Here is an 18,129-nt window from a genome sequence, read left to right on the forward strand (position 1 = left end):
CTTCAGATATGCATTCTTAAAAAAAAAGAATAAAAATAGATTGTAAATCTATTGCTCTTAGTTTTACATTAGATTTGTTAAATTATTGGGCTAATTTTAGTTCTTGTGCCTTAACTAAGGCAGCTCTTTTTATTCATTAATGGGACATGGGCATCGCTGGCTGGCCAGCATTTATTGCCCGTCCCTAGTTGCCTGAGGGCAGTTGAGAGTCAACTACATTGCTGTGGCTCTGGAGTCACATGTAGGCCAGACCAGGTCAGGACGGCAGATTTCCTTCCCTAAAGGACGTTAGTGAACCAGATGGATTTTTCCAACAATGATTTCATGGTCTTAATTCCAGATTTTTAAAAATTATTGAATTCAAATTCTGCTAACTGCCGTGGACGGGGTTCGAACCCAGGTCCCCGGAACATTAGCTGAGTTTCTGGATGAATAATCCAGTGATCATATCACTCGGCCATTGCCTCCCTGATGTACACCGCACAATGGTCAGAACTTTCTGCTGGCAAGATCTTCCAGTCCCGACAGTGACACCACCCCCCCTTTCCCCCCACCCCACCCCCCCCACCCCACCCCACCCCACCCCACTGCCAGTTTCCCAGCGGCAAGGGGTGCAAAGAACGGCAAACCCCGTTCAGAGCAATGGGACCGGAGGGCCTCTCCGCCGCTGCGAAGGCATGTGGAAATTTTCACCTCTTGTGACCGGAGGTAATGTAATTCCTCAGCAATAAGCATCTCGACTCACTGATGCCTCTCATTCCCCCAAGTGTGAAGGATAACAATGATTTTCTGAACATATTTTTTCTGAAACACATCCACCCTCACGTAATATCCTCAAAGCCCATGTTTTCAATGAGTGTTCACAAATATTTCCAACTGCATAAAAACAATTTATGCACCTTCCACACTATGGTTCACTGCCCACACAATGAAAGGGTGGTCACAAAGTAAAAGGTTAGTTATTAGTCACAGGCAGGCTTACATTAACACTGCAGTGAAGTCACATTGAAAATCCCCTAGTCACCACACTCTGGCACCTGTTTGGTTGGAGAATTTAGCATGGTTAATGCACCCAACCATCATGTCTTTTGGCCTGTGGAAGAAAGCCAGAGAACCCGGAGGAAATCCACGTAGACACAGGGAGAACGTGCAGATTCCACACAGACACTGGCCCAAGCCAGGAACTGAACTCAGGTTCCTGGCGCAGTGAGGCAGCAGTGCTAACCACTGTGCTACCCTGCTGTCCGAAATTCTGGCTGGCAGCTTTCACCTCCAGTTCTTAGACCGTGCACAAAGAGACCTTCAGAACCTTCTCTTGTTGACAAGTCCTGATCACCGCTTTTCCCCATCAGAAGGTATTCACTCTGAAACCAGGGCTGCTGAGCCCCCGGTCCCTGTTATCGGATTCAGCTGGTTAGCTGGATTCATTATTTGCAGTTCAGATGAGTTAATGTGCTGGAACAGGACCAAAGCTGTGCGGCTGTTTCTGTTAAAGCCTAGCCCATTCAGACTCAAGCGCTTCAACTCTGTTCCCCATTGCTAAAAGTGAGCCAGGTAATGTGTTCTTCAGCCTGTATCAGCTCAGTGAGACAGCTATCTAATAGGCACGCTCTCCTGCTCTTTCCCATATCCCTGCAAAGTGCCTCCCTTTCAGCTATAGATTCAATTCACTTTCTCAGGTTATTACTGAATCAGCTTCCCAGCCCTTTCAGGCAGTGCATTCCAGACCATAACAAATCATCATGTTAAAGACAAATCTCCCCCTCCCCCCCAGCTTTTTGTTTAATTATCTTAAGTCTGTTTCCTAGTGCAGCACGATAGCACGGTGGTTAGCATTGCTGCTTCACAGCACCAGGAGCCTGGGTTCGATTGCTGGCTTGGGTCACTGTGTGTGCAGAGTCTGCACATTCTCCCCGTGTCTGCGTGGGTTGTTGCTGGGTGCTCCAGATTCCTCCCACACTCTGAAAGACATGCTGGTTAGGTGCATTGTCCATGCTAAATTCTCCCTCAGTGTAACCTGAACAGGTGCCAGAGTGTTGCGACTAGGGGATTTTCACAGTAACTTAATTGCAGTGTTAATGTAAGCCTACTTGTGACTAATAAATAAACTTTTAACCAACCCTTCCGCCAATAGAAATAACTTCCCTTCACTGCACAATCTAAACCCACAATTTCCTGACTCTTCCTGCCGGTGGGATTTTCCAGTCCCACCGATCATGATCACCTGCAGCAGGCTCCCAGGCAGCAAATGCGCAGAGTGTGCAAAACTCCATAGCAGTCAGCGGGACTGGAAGATCCTGCTGCTGGCCAATGGTGGGCTGCCTCTGCTGGCAGTGGGAGAGGGGGCAGGAAACTCCTGTGTTTTGGAACTATTGAGTCTTTCTGTTCCTGAATTCAACATGCCAGCAAGGGAAGAAGGAGCCAGGAAATGATGGCAGTGAAAAAATATATAATGTGGTTGACTCTCAACTGCCCTCTGGAATGGATCAGCAACCCACTCAGTTCAAAGGTGGATTAGGGACCGGCAATAAATGGTGGCCCAGCCGGCGATGCCCATGTCCCACGAATGAATAAAAAAAAAGGTCATGACAGCAGATATCTAAACGTACTTTTACAACATTGAGGTTGTTTGTAACATTGATTGCTGGTCTAATAAGTTGCGACATGACCACTCTGTTTTGACAGCTGTACTCAGTCACTGTCTATTTGGAGTTCATCTGTTCTCCCTGTGTCTGTGTGGGTTTCCTCATAAAACCTCATAAAGCTCGTAAAATCCCACCTCTGGAGTCTGCACATGCGCAATTAAACTTGGAGATCCAGTTTTTTTTTTGTCAGTGAATCCCTGCTCATTCGCAGGCTGCTCCCTTTGAAGGCCCAGGGAAGACAGTCAATTAGAAATCACTGAACTGATGAAAACTTGGCTTCTGACACGGCACAGTGGTTAGCACTGCGGCCTCACAGCGCCAGGGACCCGGCTTCAATTCCCGGCTTGGATCACTGTCTGTGCAGAGTCTGCACATTCTCCCCGTGTCTGCATGGGCTTCCGCTGGTGCTCTGGTTTCCTCCCACAGTCTGAAAGACGTGCGGGTTACGTGCATTGATCACACCGAATTCTCTCTCCATGTACCCTTACAAGAGACTTACAAGATAATGAAGGGGATGGATAGGGTAGAGGTAGAGAGATTCTTCCCGCTTAGAAAGGATAGCAGAACTAGAGGGCACAGCCTCAAGATAAGGGGGGGGAGGGGCAGTTTAGAACGGAGTTGAGGAGGAACTTCTTCATTCAAAGGGTGGTGAATCTCTGGAATTCTCTGCCCGTTGAAGTGGTGGAGGCTACCTCGTTGAATATACTTAAGTCACAGGTAGATAGATTTCTGATAGACAGGGGAATTAAGGGTTATGGGGAGAAAGCGGGAAAGTGGAACTGATCCACTTCAGATCAGCCATGATCTTATTGAATGGCGGGGCAGGCTCGAAGGGCTAGATGGCCTACTCCTGCTCCTATTTCTTATGTTCTTATGGACCCGAACAGGCACCGGAGTGTGGCGACTAGGGGATTTTCACAGCAACTTCATTGCAGTGTTAATGTAAGCTTATGTGTGACACTAATAAATAAACTACTTTTCATAATTTTCAGGAACGTACGTATTAGCTTGGGCTCCCGTTTGAATGATATGATAGTAATGATCGAGCAGTCACCGTGCCTTCATCGCGACTGACATGTGCCTTTGGCTAACTTTGCTCCTGAGCTCCCACCAATGGCTGATCCGCTAAAGGCTCTGCTCGGTGTGGTGTTGAACCAGGCAGGCTAGGAGGGTTGCAAGATTCGATTCCTGGGGCCCCTGAGGCAAGCTGCTACTCTCAAGCCCTTGGAAATTGTTATTCTCAAGCGCTAGGAAACAACTTTCAGAAAATAAACAGGATGGCATCCTGTTGGACTTCACATCGCACAGGAGGAGAGGCCATTCAGCCCATCTTGGCTGGGCCAGCTCTTTGAGAGTGCTGTAAAATCAACCCCGCTCTTCCCCTACCCATCTCACCGGCCCTGCTGTTTGCAGCCGTGGGTTTAGAAAGCTCTCCAGCATTAATCTTCGAACGCAAGCTAATTTCACACTGGCAAAGACTGAGGGGGGCAGGGCTAAAATTCACAAAAAGTTTGTGCAGAAACGAATGGAAATAAAGTCACTGAGTGACAAATAATAAGGGACGTTTGAAAGATGTCGACACTTCAAAGTGTGAATGGAAGTTTACTGTCGTAGTTCTAGTAATGTGTCAGGAAAATGATGTTTCGTTCAAATAAAGTGTCAGGCGCCTGCAAATAATGTGTTTCTTTTCCCCCCCATTGTGACAGGTTTGATGATAAAGGAGCAAAGGTGAGGAAATACGAAATTGATTGCAAACACAGTTCCCTGCTCGTTTTGGGTCAGAACGCCCTTGAACAAATAGCACTTGAACCAAGTTGGGGAGAGAGGAAATAAACATCTCACAGCTTGATGGCTGTAGGTTAGTTTCTACGGGTCTCTGAGGCACACTTTGCCTCTCTGTACGGGCGAAGGGAATGGAAAGGTATTGCTGGAGCTTGCACAGGCATTTCACTGTAGCGCTGTTTCATTCACTGAGCTACAGAGCAGGTGAACTGGAACGCTGCCTTTGTATTCACTCGAAGGCATCTTCAGAATGCCTGAACGCACTGTGATTCTATTTTACATTGCTATATGGAATCTTGTCAGTGACTTAACATTTCTCTCAAAAAGCCCTTTCCCCTTCATGCCTGTGTTGAGTTCAGACCGAGTTGAGGAGGAACTTCTTCACACAAAGGGTTGTGAATCTATGGAATTCCCCGCCCAGTGAAGCAGTTGAGGCTACCTCATTGAATGTTTTCAAGGCAAGGATATATATAGATTTTTGAACGGTAAAGGAATTAAGGGTTATGGTGAGCAGGCGAGTCAATGGAGTTGAGTCTACGAAAAGATCAGCCATGATCTTATTGAATGACGGAGCAGGCTCGAGGGGCCAGATGGCCTACTCCTGCTCCTAGTTCTTATGTTCTTATGTATTGACAAATAACTGAGAAGGAACAAAATAGACCTTTTTATTTATTCATTCATGGGACATGGTGTTGCTGGCTGGCCAGCATTTATTGATGTGGAGATGCCAGCATCGGACTGGGGTAAAACAGAAAGAAATCCCACAACCCCAGTTTAAAGTGAAGTTCTCCCAGCCATCTGACGAAGGGACAGGCTGTCCCGAAAGCTTGTGGCTTTAACCACAAGTAAACCTGTTTGGACTTTAAACTGGTGTTGTGGGATTTCTTTCAGCATTTATTGCCCATCCCTAGTTGCCCTTGTCTGAGGGTAGTTGAGAGTCAGCCACGTTGCTGTGGCTCTGGAGTCACATGTAGGCCGGACCAGGTAAGGACGGCAGATTTCCTTCCCTAGTGAATCAAATGGGTTTTTCTGACGCTCGGCAATGGTTTCACGATCATCAGTAGATTCTTAATCCCAGATATTTTTTGTTGAATTCAAATTCCACCAGCTGCCGTACTGGGATTTGTACCCGGATCCTCAGAACATTAGAATCATAGAATCCTACAGTGCAATTCGATCCATCGGGTTTGTACCAACCACAGTCCCAATTCCCCCGACACGAGGGGGCAATTTAGCATGGCTGTCCATCTAACCCGCACATCTTTGGACTACGGGAGGAAAACCAGAGCACCCGGAGGAAATCCACACAGATATAGGGAGAATAGGCAAACTCCACACAGACAGTGACCGAACCCAGGTCCCTGGCACTGTGGGGCAGCGGTGCTAACCACTGTGCCACTGCGCCAACCTTGAGTTAGTTGAGTTTCTGGATTAACAGACTAGTGATAATACCTCTAAACCATTGCCTTCCCGTTTTAGTTCGGTGCACCATCCAAAAGTCCAAATTCCAGCACCTTTGGGACCAAGAATATGCCTGATTTTGGATTTTCCCAGATTTAGGATAAGGACAGGCTTCCTGTTCAGCAATTTAAAATGGCTCACTGGAAAAACAATAGCACGGAATTCTCCAAATCCGTTCGTCCTGCCACTGTCTGCGTTAAGACAGGAAAGTCCTGGCCAGGAATTACCAACCAACTCCAATCATTTCTGATCTCTGCCCTGGAAAGTGGCTGGAAGTTCTGAAAGTGCGGCAGGAATCCCCAAATCTATCCCATCAGTGGAAGAGGGTGACGTCGGTGCAGTCTCGATGGGCTGGGTGTCCTCCTTCTGCACTGTGGGGATTCTGTGTCAAATGCAATAAGTCCAAGGTTTTGGACAAGGGTTACCTGTACTCAAAACGTCAGCTCTTTTCTCTCCTTACAGCTGCTGCCAGACCTGCTGAGGTTTTCCAGCATTTTCTTTTTCAGTTTCAGATTCCAGCATCCGCAATAATTTACATTAAAAAAAAAGAGACTCTTAAATGTTTGGAGTACAACCTCAATTTGCATCCCAGAAAGGATGTCCCTGAGATTATTTTCCTTTGCCAAGGATCCTACCTTTGTTGTAGAGTGAGCCATCAAAGTAGTAACTGCCCGTGTAATAGCCAGTGGTGAGCTCCAAGAGGTGGCGTCCCCAGGTGTTCCCAGCTCCTGGAAAGCTGGCCAAGGCCACAAGGCGTTTTGAGCGAGCCGGCAGGAAATATCTGTCCATGCAACGGTTATCTGGAAGGAATAACTGTGTGTTAGTTGTGTACTGGCTACAGGTCACACTGCAACAACACACCAAGGCTCCATTGACAAGCCTCTTGTCACTGCCTCTGCCATCTAGAAGGACAAGGGCAGCAGAGGTATGGAAACATGACCCAGTCACGCGATATCCAGATGTGCACCTATGTCTGCATTCCTTCACTGTCGCTGGGTCAATACCCTGGGCTAAGTTCATGACTAAACCTCAATCTCCAACCATGGGCAGCATGGTGGCTCAGTGGTTAGCACTGCTACCTCACAGTGTCAGGGTCCCGGGTTCAATTCGAGCCTCGGGTGACTGTCACTGTGTGGGGTTTGCATATACCCCCTGTCTCCGTGTGGGTTTTCTCTGGGTGCTCCGGTTTCCTCCAACAGTCCAAAAAACATGCTGGTTAGGTGCGCTGGCCATGCTAAATTCTCCCTCACTGTACCCAAAAGGCTCCAAAGTGCAGTGACTGGGGGATTTTCTCTCTAACTTTTTTTTTTATTCATTCATGGGGCATGGGTGTCACTGGTTGGACAGCATTTATTACCCTTCCCTAGTTGCCCTTACTCAGAGGGCAGTTAAGAGTTGACCACATTGCTGTGGCTCTGGAGTCACATGTAGGCCAGACCGGGTAAGGACGGTTGATTTCCTTCCCTGAAGGACATTAGTGAATCAGATGGGTTTCTCCGACAATCGACAATGGTTTCATGGTCATGTGTTGATTCTTAATTCCAGATATTTTTTATTGAATTCAAATTCCACCATCTGCTGTGGTGGGACTCGAACCCGGGTCCCCCAGAACATTAGCTGAGTTTCTGGATTAATAGACTAGTGTTAATACCACTAGGCCATTGCCTCCCCTTAACTTCATTGCAGTGTTAGTGTAAGCCGACATGGGACACTAATAAATAAATAAACTTTAATCTTTCTCTTGCCTGTTCTAGCAATTAATCCTATTTAGAATAATTTACACGTTTTGTTTCAATAAGGGCTTGTGGTGGGGAATACACCCATCTGAGGAAATTCTTTCTAACTTCTCTTTACATTCTTATCGCAATTATTTTAATTTTATACTCTCATGTAATCAAGCAGCGGAAATAATTTTACACCATTATTGGAACCCTCATAAGCCTTATCAACTGCTCTTGTTAGTTTATCTGCCAAGGTATTCATCGTAACCCAGTTAAAGTGGAGTCCATGTCACTTTATACCGTGTGTTGGATTTTCTGGTTGCTTGCGTCCCAAGACTGGAGATTCCCATCCAAACTCAATGGATCTTTAAATAGTCCGCAGAGTTTTCTGTCTCACCCACTATCATTCCAGCAGCAGGCAAGATGGGAGATTTTCGGCCCACATCTCTAAAGGTAATTCCCTCCCACAAAAGGTGGAGGATGTCCATGGAATCTTTGATGGCCAAGGTTGCTGTATTTTTCTTGGGTAAGGTCATTGAAGAGCCTGGAGCTAAGGCAGGTGAGTTACAGAGCAGCCATGGGAAGATGTATGCTTGAGGGTCAATAACACTTTCGCCCCAGAGTTAGGAGGCAATGAGCCCAAGTCTCACTCCAGGAATGTGAACATGTAACCCAGACCAACATTGCATCCCGGGGAGAGCTGCAATGTCAGCTATGCTGACTGGAATGTTATCACTATTCACACTGATGGGATTTTCCCATCCCGCTGCAGTGAACGGAGAGCGCCAAATTCTCTGACCTTGCTGCAGTGGGAGCATGGTGGAAATGGCCAGTAAAATTACACATGCTGTCTTTTAGTCAAAGTGTTAAATTAAAACCCTGTCTGACCTCTCAACTCAAAGAGCAACAGGGGAGTTCTGCTTGTTGTTGTGGTCAATATTTACTCTTCAACAACATCACTACAACAGTGAAGTTGGGCAAACCTAGGGAATGTGGGCTGCAGTAGGAGAGGAATGAATGGAAAAGGGTTAAACAGACAGCCTGACTGAAGTATTCACATGCACTGTGGGCAGATACATAACAAATTACCACATCCCAGACAGTACTAACACAGTCACACCTTGAGTGAGGTCTTTCTGAGGTTACAGCAACAATAAGAGAATCAATATTTTCCCAAGGTTCCACAACATGTAGAGGAGGCATTATGCCTCTGGAAAACTAACCAAGTCTCCAGGAGATGGGGACACTTAACATACCAGCAAAATCAGTTTGACAAACACAATGCTTTGATATTGTAAACAGGTGGACAGGATACATCCAGAAAATGATTAAAGCTAAAGCGCACAGGACAATGGATCAGGACAACGTGATCAAAAACAGAACTGTGACCAATTCGAAGTAACATTCTGATGACCTAATCGAAATGCAGCACTTTGTAACGTTAAAAAAAATAAGAATATGTAAGAACCGATGATTAGCAGAGCAGCTCGGAAACAAGCTGGAATTATAGCCACGAATTCTGCTCTCTCATGCATGCTGAATGAAGCCATTTTTGTTGAAACTCTACATGGTCTCGGAAGACTGAGTTTGTTCATACTCTCCAACAAACAGCTTATCTGTTACATGGTCATTTTAAAAAGCAGCAAATATTAGAATGTGAATCATACCTTGTACCTGCGTTTGATAAACGACAAAGTATTCTCCATTGCCACAGTTTTCATACTCCTCACCGGCACATTTCTGTGCACACAGCTGCTCATCCTCTGGGTCATGCAGTGTGAAGTGCATGGTGGGGAAACCACAGTGGCAGGCAGTTCCTGCCAGCACAGCCAGAGTATATTCCTGTAAGAAGAAACAAATCATTGCATATCTACATCAAGATCAAACAGTCATTACTAAAGAGCTATCACCTGAACCTGACAGCACAGACCAAACCCAGAGTCATCAGAAAGGCACGTATCCTTTTTCAGGCAAACTTAAAACCCTTGATTGCACAGGACACCATGTGAGTTAGTGATATTTTTATTCATTCAGGGGATGCAGGCATCATCGGCTGGGCCAGCATTTATTGTCCATCCCCCATTGTCCTTGAACTGAATAGCTCGCTTGCCCAAGTTAGAAAGGCATTTAAGAGTCAAACACACAGGTGGCACAGTGGTTAGCATTGGTGCTTCACAGCGCCAGGGACCCAGGTTCAATTCCAGCCTCAGTCACTGTCTATGTGGAGTTTGCACATTCTCCCTGTGTCTGCAAGGACTTCCCTCACTTGTTCCATTTCCTCCCACAGACCAAAGAAGTGCGGGTTAAATGAATTGGCCATGCTAAATTGACTCTAGTGTCAGGGGATTGGCGGGGTAAATGTGTGGGGTTATATGAATAGGGCCTGGGTGGGATTGTGGTCCGTACAGACTCAATGGGCCAAATGGCCTCCTTCTGTACTTGTAGGGGTTACATGATTCTACATTGCTGTGGGTCTGGAGTCACATGTTGGCCAGACCAGGTGAGGATAGCAGATTTCCTTCCCTAAAGGACATTATGAACCAGATGGGTTTTTCTGATAATCAACAATAGTTTTGTGGTCGTCAGTAGATTCTTAATTCCAGATTTTTTTATTGAATTCAAATTCCACCATCTGCCGTGGCGGGATTTGAACCTGGGTCCCTGGAACATTAGCTGAGCTTCTGGATTAGTAATCTAGTGATAATACCACTAGGCCATCGCCTTCCCTATGCTGCATCTTCTGACGTGCTGTCATTCAGATGTGATGTTAGACCGAGACACCCCTCTTCTGTAACTCCCTTCCCTCCCCCCATCCTTCCATTCGGCACCCCACACCCTTACAGATATTAAAGACTGCACAGTATTAGAGTGGGAGAGGTGTCCTGATCAATAGTTATCGCCATCCAACACCAAATCCAGGCTACCTGTGGTGTACCTCATTGCCGTTCATGAGATTTTGCTGTGGGCAAAATTGGCTGCCATGTTTCCTACTTAGCATCAGGCATTACACTTCATGAACTGGGAGGTCTTAATGTTTAAAATATATTTATTAGTGTCACAAGACGGCTTACATTAACCCTGCAATGAAGTTACTGTGAAAACTCCCTAGTCACCACACTCCAGCACCTGCTTAGGTACAGTGAGGGAAAATTTAGCATGGCCAATTCACCTAACCAGAATGCCTTTCAGACTGTGGGAGGAAATCAGGGAACCAGGAGGAAACCCATGCAGACACGGGGAGAACGTGCAGACTCCACACAGACAGTGACCCGAGCTAGGAATCGAACCTGGGTCCTTGGCGTTGAGGGAAAGCAATGTTAACTATTGTGCTAACCCTTTTTTGCTCTCAAGAGAAAACCCTTGGATTCTCTAATATGTCCCTGTCACTGACATTTAAAATGTGAGATCCGTAGAATCCATACAGTGCAAAAGGAAGCCATTTGGCCCACTGAGTTTGCACTGGCTCTGACAGAGCATCGTAAAGGTATCTTAATATCTGAAGGTGTTACTGGTGTTGGATCAGCATGGAGGCTGTTGTCAGATATTACAGAGTGTTTCTCAGTCACAGCTACAGTGGCAAAATGTTAACCAGTAAATGGATAGAGAAGAATGAAATGGGCAGAGTGTGGGAGAAAGAGACAATGATAGGGAGGAAAGAGTAGGGGAGAGGTTGGGTTGGAGTATTCAGAGTTAAATAGAGAGATGTCTGGTGGACATGATGGGAAAGATAGACCAACATGCCTGGCAGGCAGTAAGAGCCCCATGGCACTAATCAAGGGAAAGTTCCCCCAAGTACCCCAACAGTATTCCCTTAAACAATCCCACCAGGCAGAAAAGTGACTGGTCATTAACTGATAAAAGCAATGAGGCGGAGATGCTGGCGTTGGACTGGGGTGGGCTCAGTAAGAAGTCTCACAGGTTAAAGTCCACCAGGTTTATTTGGAATCATAGATTTCAGAGCGCTGCTCCTTCCTCAGGTGAGTGGAGAGGTAGGTTCACAAACATGGCATATATAGGCAATTGTCTATATATGCTGTTTGTGAATCTTCCTGCCCACTCATGAGTCCAAATAAATCTGTTGGACTTTAACCTGGCGTTGTGAGACTTGTTACTTGATAACAGCAAAATATTGCGGGTGCTGGAGTCTGAACCAGAAACAGAAAATGCTGGAAAATCTCAGCAGGTCTGACAGCGGCAGAGAATAGTGCCAACATTGAGTCAAGATAACCCTTCATCAGAGCAGATCACTAACTGATAGTTAACACAGTCTTGTTTCCCAATATGCTGTAGTCTGAGATGTTTCAGTGCCTTGGTAAATAGAATTTGTTTCCTTTCCTATCTACACTGGTAGCATAAATGTGTATGTTTCATCTTCTCTGGTAGGTCAGAGGTGCAGGGAGCAATGAGTAAATGTTGAGAAAGCAGGAGGCTGGTTGGTGGAGTGAAAGACTTCAGTAATCCTTTCCTTTCGAATAGGATGGCCCAGTTGTCAGGATCTATCTGTCTGGGCAAAACTGTAGGAGTAGATCAGAACTTGGCAGCCTCAATGACACTACCGGGAGTGGCGCCACAGCTGGGGCTACATTGAAGGAAGTGCTCCCTCACAACCAGGTACATGAGGTCAGGGATACTAAATCCAGTCAGCCAGGTCGCAGAGAGAGTTGGTGGTCGCTGGAGGCTGGCACTGTGGGAGCAGCATCTGTGGCTGGGGGCCCCTCTATGGGTCAGAGAGTGTCTGAGAAGGAAGGCTAATCCCCAGACTGGCCTCTTCCTTCTTTCATCATTTTTCAACTCTTAATTGGTGCTCAAATATTCTATGGTCCTGGCTTTGCAGCCATTACTTTTAGAAACTCCACGTTTTGATCCAATTGTGCAGGTACTCATCTATATCTTCAAAGAATCCCTACAGTGCAGAAGGAGGCCATTCAGCCCATCGAGTCCACACCGACTCTCCAACAGGGCATCCCACCAAGGCCTACCCCCACTCTATCCCATGACTCCATATATCTACCCCACTAATCCCCCTAATGTCAATTCTGGCCTCAGCTGACTGCCCGTGCGGAGTCTGCACGCTCCCCCCTTGTCTGTGTGGGTTTCCTCCGGGTGCCCCGGTTTCCTCCCACACTCCAAAGATGCGCAGGTTAGGTTGATTGGCCAGGCTAATTTAACCCTGGTGAGGTGATTGGCCAGACTAATTTAACCCTGGTGTCAGGGGGATTAACAGAGTAAATATGTGGGGTTACGGGAATAGGGCCTGGGTGGGATTGTGGTTAGTGCAGGCTCGATGGGCCAAATGGCCTCCTTCTACACTGAAGGGGTTCTATGAACTTATGCATCCTGGGACACCAAGGACCAATTTAGCATGGCCAATCAACCTAACCTACACATCTTGGGATACTAAGGTCAATTCAGCACGGCCAATCCACTTAACCGGCACATCTTTGGACACCAAGAGGTAATTTACCTTGGCCAATCCATCTAACCTACACATCTTGGGACACTAAGGCCAATTTAGCATGGCCAGTCCACCTAATTGGCACACCTTTGGAATGTGGGAGGAAACTGGGGCACCTGGAGGAATCCCACGCAGGCACAAGGAAAGCATGCAAACTCCACACAGAGAGTGACCCAAGGCCACAATTAAACCAGAATCCCTGGCGTTGTGAGGCAGCGGTGCTGACTACCGTGCTGCCCTGAACTTGTCTTCTTTTGCAGGACAGAAATCAACTGAAGCCAGATTTGTAAGTTAAACACTTTGTTAAGTAGAGTACATGGCAATACAATATAGAATAGTAAAATAGACGTTTCATTTTCGAGAGGGGGGGAAATAGATCCATTTTGCACCCTAGCTTGTATAAAGCCTCATAGCACTAAACCAGTCTTGGCACCGCAATCATATCATGATCTGTGTCCGAATTTATGCTACAGCCCCTGGGGTATCCTGAAGGTACACTGCACTGAACATCAGTCAAATCATTGGATTATATCACGTTATTGCATTGCTGCCCAACAGAGGGCAATATTCATGGCAGTAAGATTGTCATACTCAGAAAGCTCTATAGTCAGGTTAGAATCCATGGGCATCGATTTTAAACATTAGGTGACAAACAGTGTTAAAGGTGCAACATTGGCCTGGCCATTCATTCTATACCGCTCCTGATTTACCGTTACATGGAGGATCGTTTATACTATTCTGTAGGGGATTTTCACAGTGTTAACGTAAACCTATTTATGACACGGTGGCACAGTGGTTAGCACTGCTGCCTCACAGTGCCAGGGACCCGGGTCCAATTCCAGCCTCGGATCACTGCCTTGTGCGGAGTTTGCACGTTCTCCCCGTGTCAGCATTTGCTCCAGTTTCCTCCCACAGTTCAAAGGTGTGCGGGTTAGGTGGATTGATGTAGAGATGCTGGCGTTGGACTCAAAGAAGTCTCACAACAGCCTTTCTACTTCTTACTCACTGAGACTTCTTACTTAAGTGGATTGGCCATGTTCGATTAGGGTCGAGGGGGTTAGCAGGGTAAATATGTGGAGTTGCCGGGAATAGGCCCTGGGTGGGATTGTGGCCAGTACAGACTCGATGAGGCCGAACAGCCTCCTTTTCTACTGTAGGGATTCGATGAAAAATAAAAACAAAAGTGCGAGGCGAGGGAAAGCGGGGAGATGCAAGAGGCTCCAATTGGAGAAGGGCAGATACTTGGCAGGGTGGGGGAGGATAAAGAGAGGGGTGGGGGTGCGGGTGCGGGTGGGTGGAGGGGGGGCTTGGGGGGGGGCAAGGCCATAGAGGGAATTGAGAAACAAAGATAAGAATTTTAAAACCGGGGTCTCCACATGGTCTCAATGTTTGCCCAGCTGAAGCAAGGGATCTAATAGCTTGAGGAGGTGAATGAAGCGGGGCCGTGAAATATGTGACCAGATGAGAACGGGATGCCCCAGTGGATTTAAAACAAGGCCACAAGTATTTTTAGAAATGGAATAAGGCCACTAGGCCTCTCAGCTGCTGCCTTTTAGACAAACTAACTCCATGTACCAGACTTGTCAGCACAACCCTCTATCCATTCTTTCTGTAGATTCAATGGACAATGTGTGGAGTAAAAGGGACCAAGATGCTTTCTTTCCCTTCACCAAGAAATGTGACTTGACTTACGAATCACTGACACACTTGTTTCAAAATTATGGCAGAGCAGGAACCGAAGAGTTTAGATGACCCATAATATACACTTCAGTCTGCTACAGAACAAGGGCCACACTTTCAGTCATCGCTTAGCATTACAATAATCTGTCAGCTTCTCTGATGAGCAGAGTGAATCAAAAACACTATTCTAGGGTCCATTTAAATTGATTGGCTCCTTGAGTCAATCAAAAAGCACTTCATCACCATCCACTTGAGTGATTGGCTCAAACTATCCCGGAATTTGTGTTCTTTTGCAAAGCCCTCTGACTTCACCACATATTAAGTCTCTCTCGAACTTTAATTTCACTCTTTGACCCACTGCAATCCATGCCACACAGATTTCTAGAATGTCTATGGGGCGTAGAATCTTAGAGATATACACCACTGAAAGAGTGGAGCTCGCATGTTCTCCCTGTGCCTGCGTACCTTTCCTTCAGGTGCTCTGGTTTCCCCTCACAGTCCAAAGATGTGTGGGTTAGATTGATTGGCCATGCTAAATTGACCCTAACGGCAGGGGGATTAACTAGGGCAAATGAGGATAGAACATAGAACATAGAACATTACAGCACAGTACAGGCCCTTTGGCCCTCAATGTTGTGCCAAGCTATGCCCAATCCCAAGATCAAGCGATCCCACTCCCTATAATTCTGGAGCGCTCCATGTGCCTATCCAATAACTGTTTGAAAGTTCCTAAAGTGTCTGACTCCACTATCACAGCAGGCAGTCTATTCCACACCCCAACTGCTCTGTGAGTAAAGAATCTAACTCGGACATCCCTCCTATATCTCCCACCATGAACCTTACAGTTATGCCACTATTATGGGAATTTGGGAACAGGGCCATGGTGGAATTCTGGTCAGTACGGACTCGATGGGCCAAATGGCCTCTTTTTATACTGTCGGATTTTTCTGATTCTATGAAATAGGCCCCTCGGCCCAACCCGTCCAGGTTTTCTAAACTGAACTGGTCCCATTTGCCTGCGTTTGGTTCATATCCCTGTAAACCTTTCCCATGCATGTACCTGTCCCTGCTTCTTTCATCTACAGGCTTAGGGGTTTAATTTAGTGATGGGACGGGATGTGACTTGTTGATTAATCACCGATAGGACTTAATACTGAGCAGTCAGCCGTGACTCGGTGGGTGATACTTCCGTCCCCTGCGTCAGAGGGTTGTTGGTTCAAATCTCGTTCCAGAGTTTTGAAACCTAGGCTGGCACTTGCAGCTTCGTACCGAGGGATGGTTGCACAGTTTCAGAATGGCCCTTACAGCTGCCTTTTTTGAAGTTAGGCCTCTCTCTGTGATACATGGTTATCGTCACCCTCTGCCGTCTTGCTAAAGCATTCTGCACAAACGTAACTGACCAACCTGCATGGATGGCACGGTGGCACAGTGGATGGTACCGTTGCCTTAGAGTACCAGAGACCCGGGTTCAATTCCGGCATCTTGCGACTGTCTGTGTGGTGCTTGCACGTTCTCCCCGTGTCTGCATGGATTTCCACTGGGTGCTCCGATTTCCTTGCACACTCCAAGATGTGCAAGTTAGATGGATTGGCCGTGTTCAAATGCCCCTTAGTGTCCCAAGATATGTAGGTTAGGGACATTAGTGGGGTAAATGCATGGGGTTAGGGCCTGGGTGGGATGATCTGTTGGAGAGTTGGTGCAGACCTGATGGGCCGAATGGCCTCCTTCTGCACTGTAGGGATTCTATGATTCATGATAGACAGTGCAGTCTCAATCTTAGTATTTCCTACGTGGGGAGAAATGGGATGGCTTCTACCCCTTGGATTTTATGTTCACTGGCTTCAATAAAATGAGCTGTCATTTTTAGACGGTTTAAGCTATCACACAATGTCAAATATACCCCCAGTGAATTGAAAGTAAGCACCATGGTATCTGGATTACGGCGTCTTCTCAGTCCAAGCCAAGTGACAGTGGCCTGAATTTTATGGCCAATGTCAAAATGAGATTGCCCCCTGCTGTCCTTGAAGAAAACTGCCCACCAAGAGCTGGCAATCAGCTAGTGCGGTTATCCCTCTTTCCCCAACATTAAATTGGAATTCACAGGCAAGACAAGGGGATCATCAGGCATTCTGCAGCAGTGATGCCATAGGCTATGATAAGCAATGAGACAGCAAGCCAAGAAGTACGGTGCACTGATTATCTTGCACTTCTTGTAATTTTTTTTACAAACTAAAGATTGTGACATACACACCAAAAGCTGAAATAACATAAATGACCTTTTTGAAAGACAATGGAATTTCTATCATAATAAGAAATGGAAATATAAAATTAGTTTTTCAGGACCAGAGAAGTTGTTCAGCAGTAGTTATAATTTAACGCACTGCTATAAACTAAATTAAACTTCATTTCAATAAGATATATTTTGGGCACTTTTAACAAATATTAAAATTTATTTGTTAGTGCCACAGGTAGGCTGACATTAACATTGCAGTGAAGTTACTGTGAAAATCCCCTACTTGCCACACTCTGGCACCTGTTCGGGTACAGCGAGGAAGAATTTAGCATGGCCAATGCAACTAACCAGTACGTGTTGTGGACTGTGGGAGGAAACCGGAGCACCCAAAAAAAAATTCATGCAGTCATCGGGAGAACATGTAAACTCCGCACAGTTACCAAAGCCAGGAATTGAACTGGGTTCCCTGGCGCTGTGAGGCAGCAGTGCTAACCACTGTGCCATGTTAGAGGTAAAGCTTTCATCAGTTCAGTGATTTCTAATTGATTATCTTCCGTAGGCTTTCAAAGGGAGCAGCCTGTGAATGAACAAGGAATTACTAACAGAAAAAAATAACTGGATCTTTAAGTTTAACTGTGCATGTGCAGACTCCAGGGGTGGGATTTTACAGTCCCGCTTGAGCGAGACCGGAAATTCCTGCTGAGGTCAACAGACATTTCCATTGTTTGCCCGCTCTGATTCTGTAGAATTTCGGCACGGGAGTTGCTGTCAGTTTTGATGAGAATGGATGCTGGCATTTCTATCGTGGCTGAAAAATCATAGCTACTTAAAGTTTTTTTTTAATTTTAAAAGCAGAAATGCAAACCAGTTAACGTTATCCCAGTTACCTTCTCAGTGCAGAAATCCACACACTTATCTATGGACATGTTCAACAAGACGCTGCCTGCCGGCAAGGCGAGGGAGATATTATCAGGCCTTTTAAAGCATCCTCGGAACACAGCACTCCCATCTGTAATCAGAAACCAAAGGGGGAAATAAATGGTGAATCATACACGAAGCTCCCTCCGACACACTGCGCTGCGCTCTCAGTATTGAATACACATTATCCCTTTTGCGTCGTATGGTTTGATGAATGGGACTTATAACAGCGAC

General features: G+C 46.3%; 1 protein-coding gene across 1 annotated transcript in view; it reads right to left on the reverse strand.

Annotated features, from left to right (window-relative positions):
* Window positions 1-18,129, reverse strand: part of wscd2 (WSC domain containing 2) — a 254,302-nt gene that overhangs the window by 62,999 nt on the left and 173,174 nt on the right. Inside the window, exons 4-6 of the mRNA XM_080208075.1 lie at window positions 17,865-17,986; window positions 9,277-9,451; window positions 6,524-6,688 (exon numbers count right to left, since the gene is read on the reverse strand). Coding sequence (XP_080064201.1) covers window positions 6,524-6,688; window positions 9,277-9,451; window positions 17,865-17,986 — 462 coding nt within the window. The remainder of the gene's footprint in view (window positions 1-6,523; window positions 6,689-9,276; window positions 9,452-17,864; window positions 17,987-18,129) is intronic.

The sequence above is a fragment of the Carcharhinus amblyrhynchos genome, chromosome 20 (genome assembly GCF_965287045.1).
Source record: "Carcharhinus amblyrhynchos chromosome 20, sCarAmb.v2.hapA, whole genome shotgun sequence".
Lineage (NCBI taxonomy): Eukaryota > Metazoa > Chordata > Chondrichthyes > Carcharhiniformes > Carcharhinidae > Carcharhinus > Carcharhinus amblyrhynchos.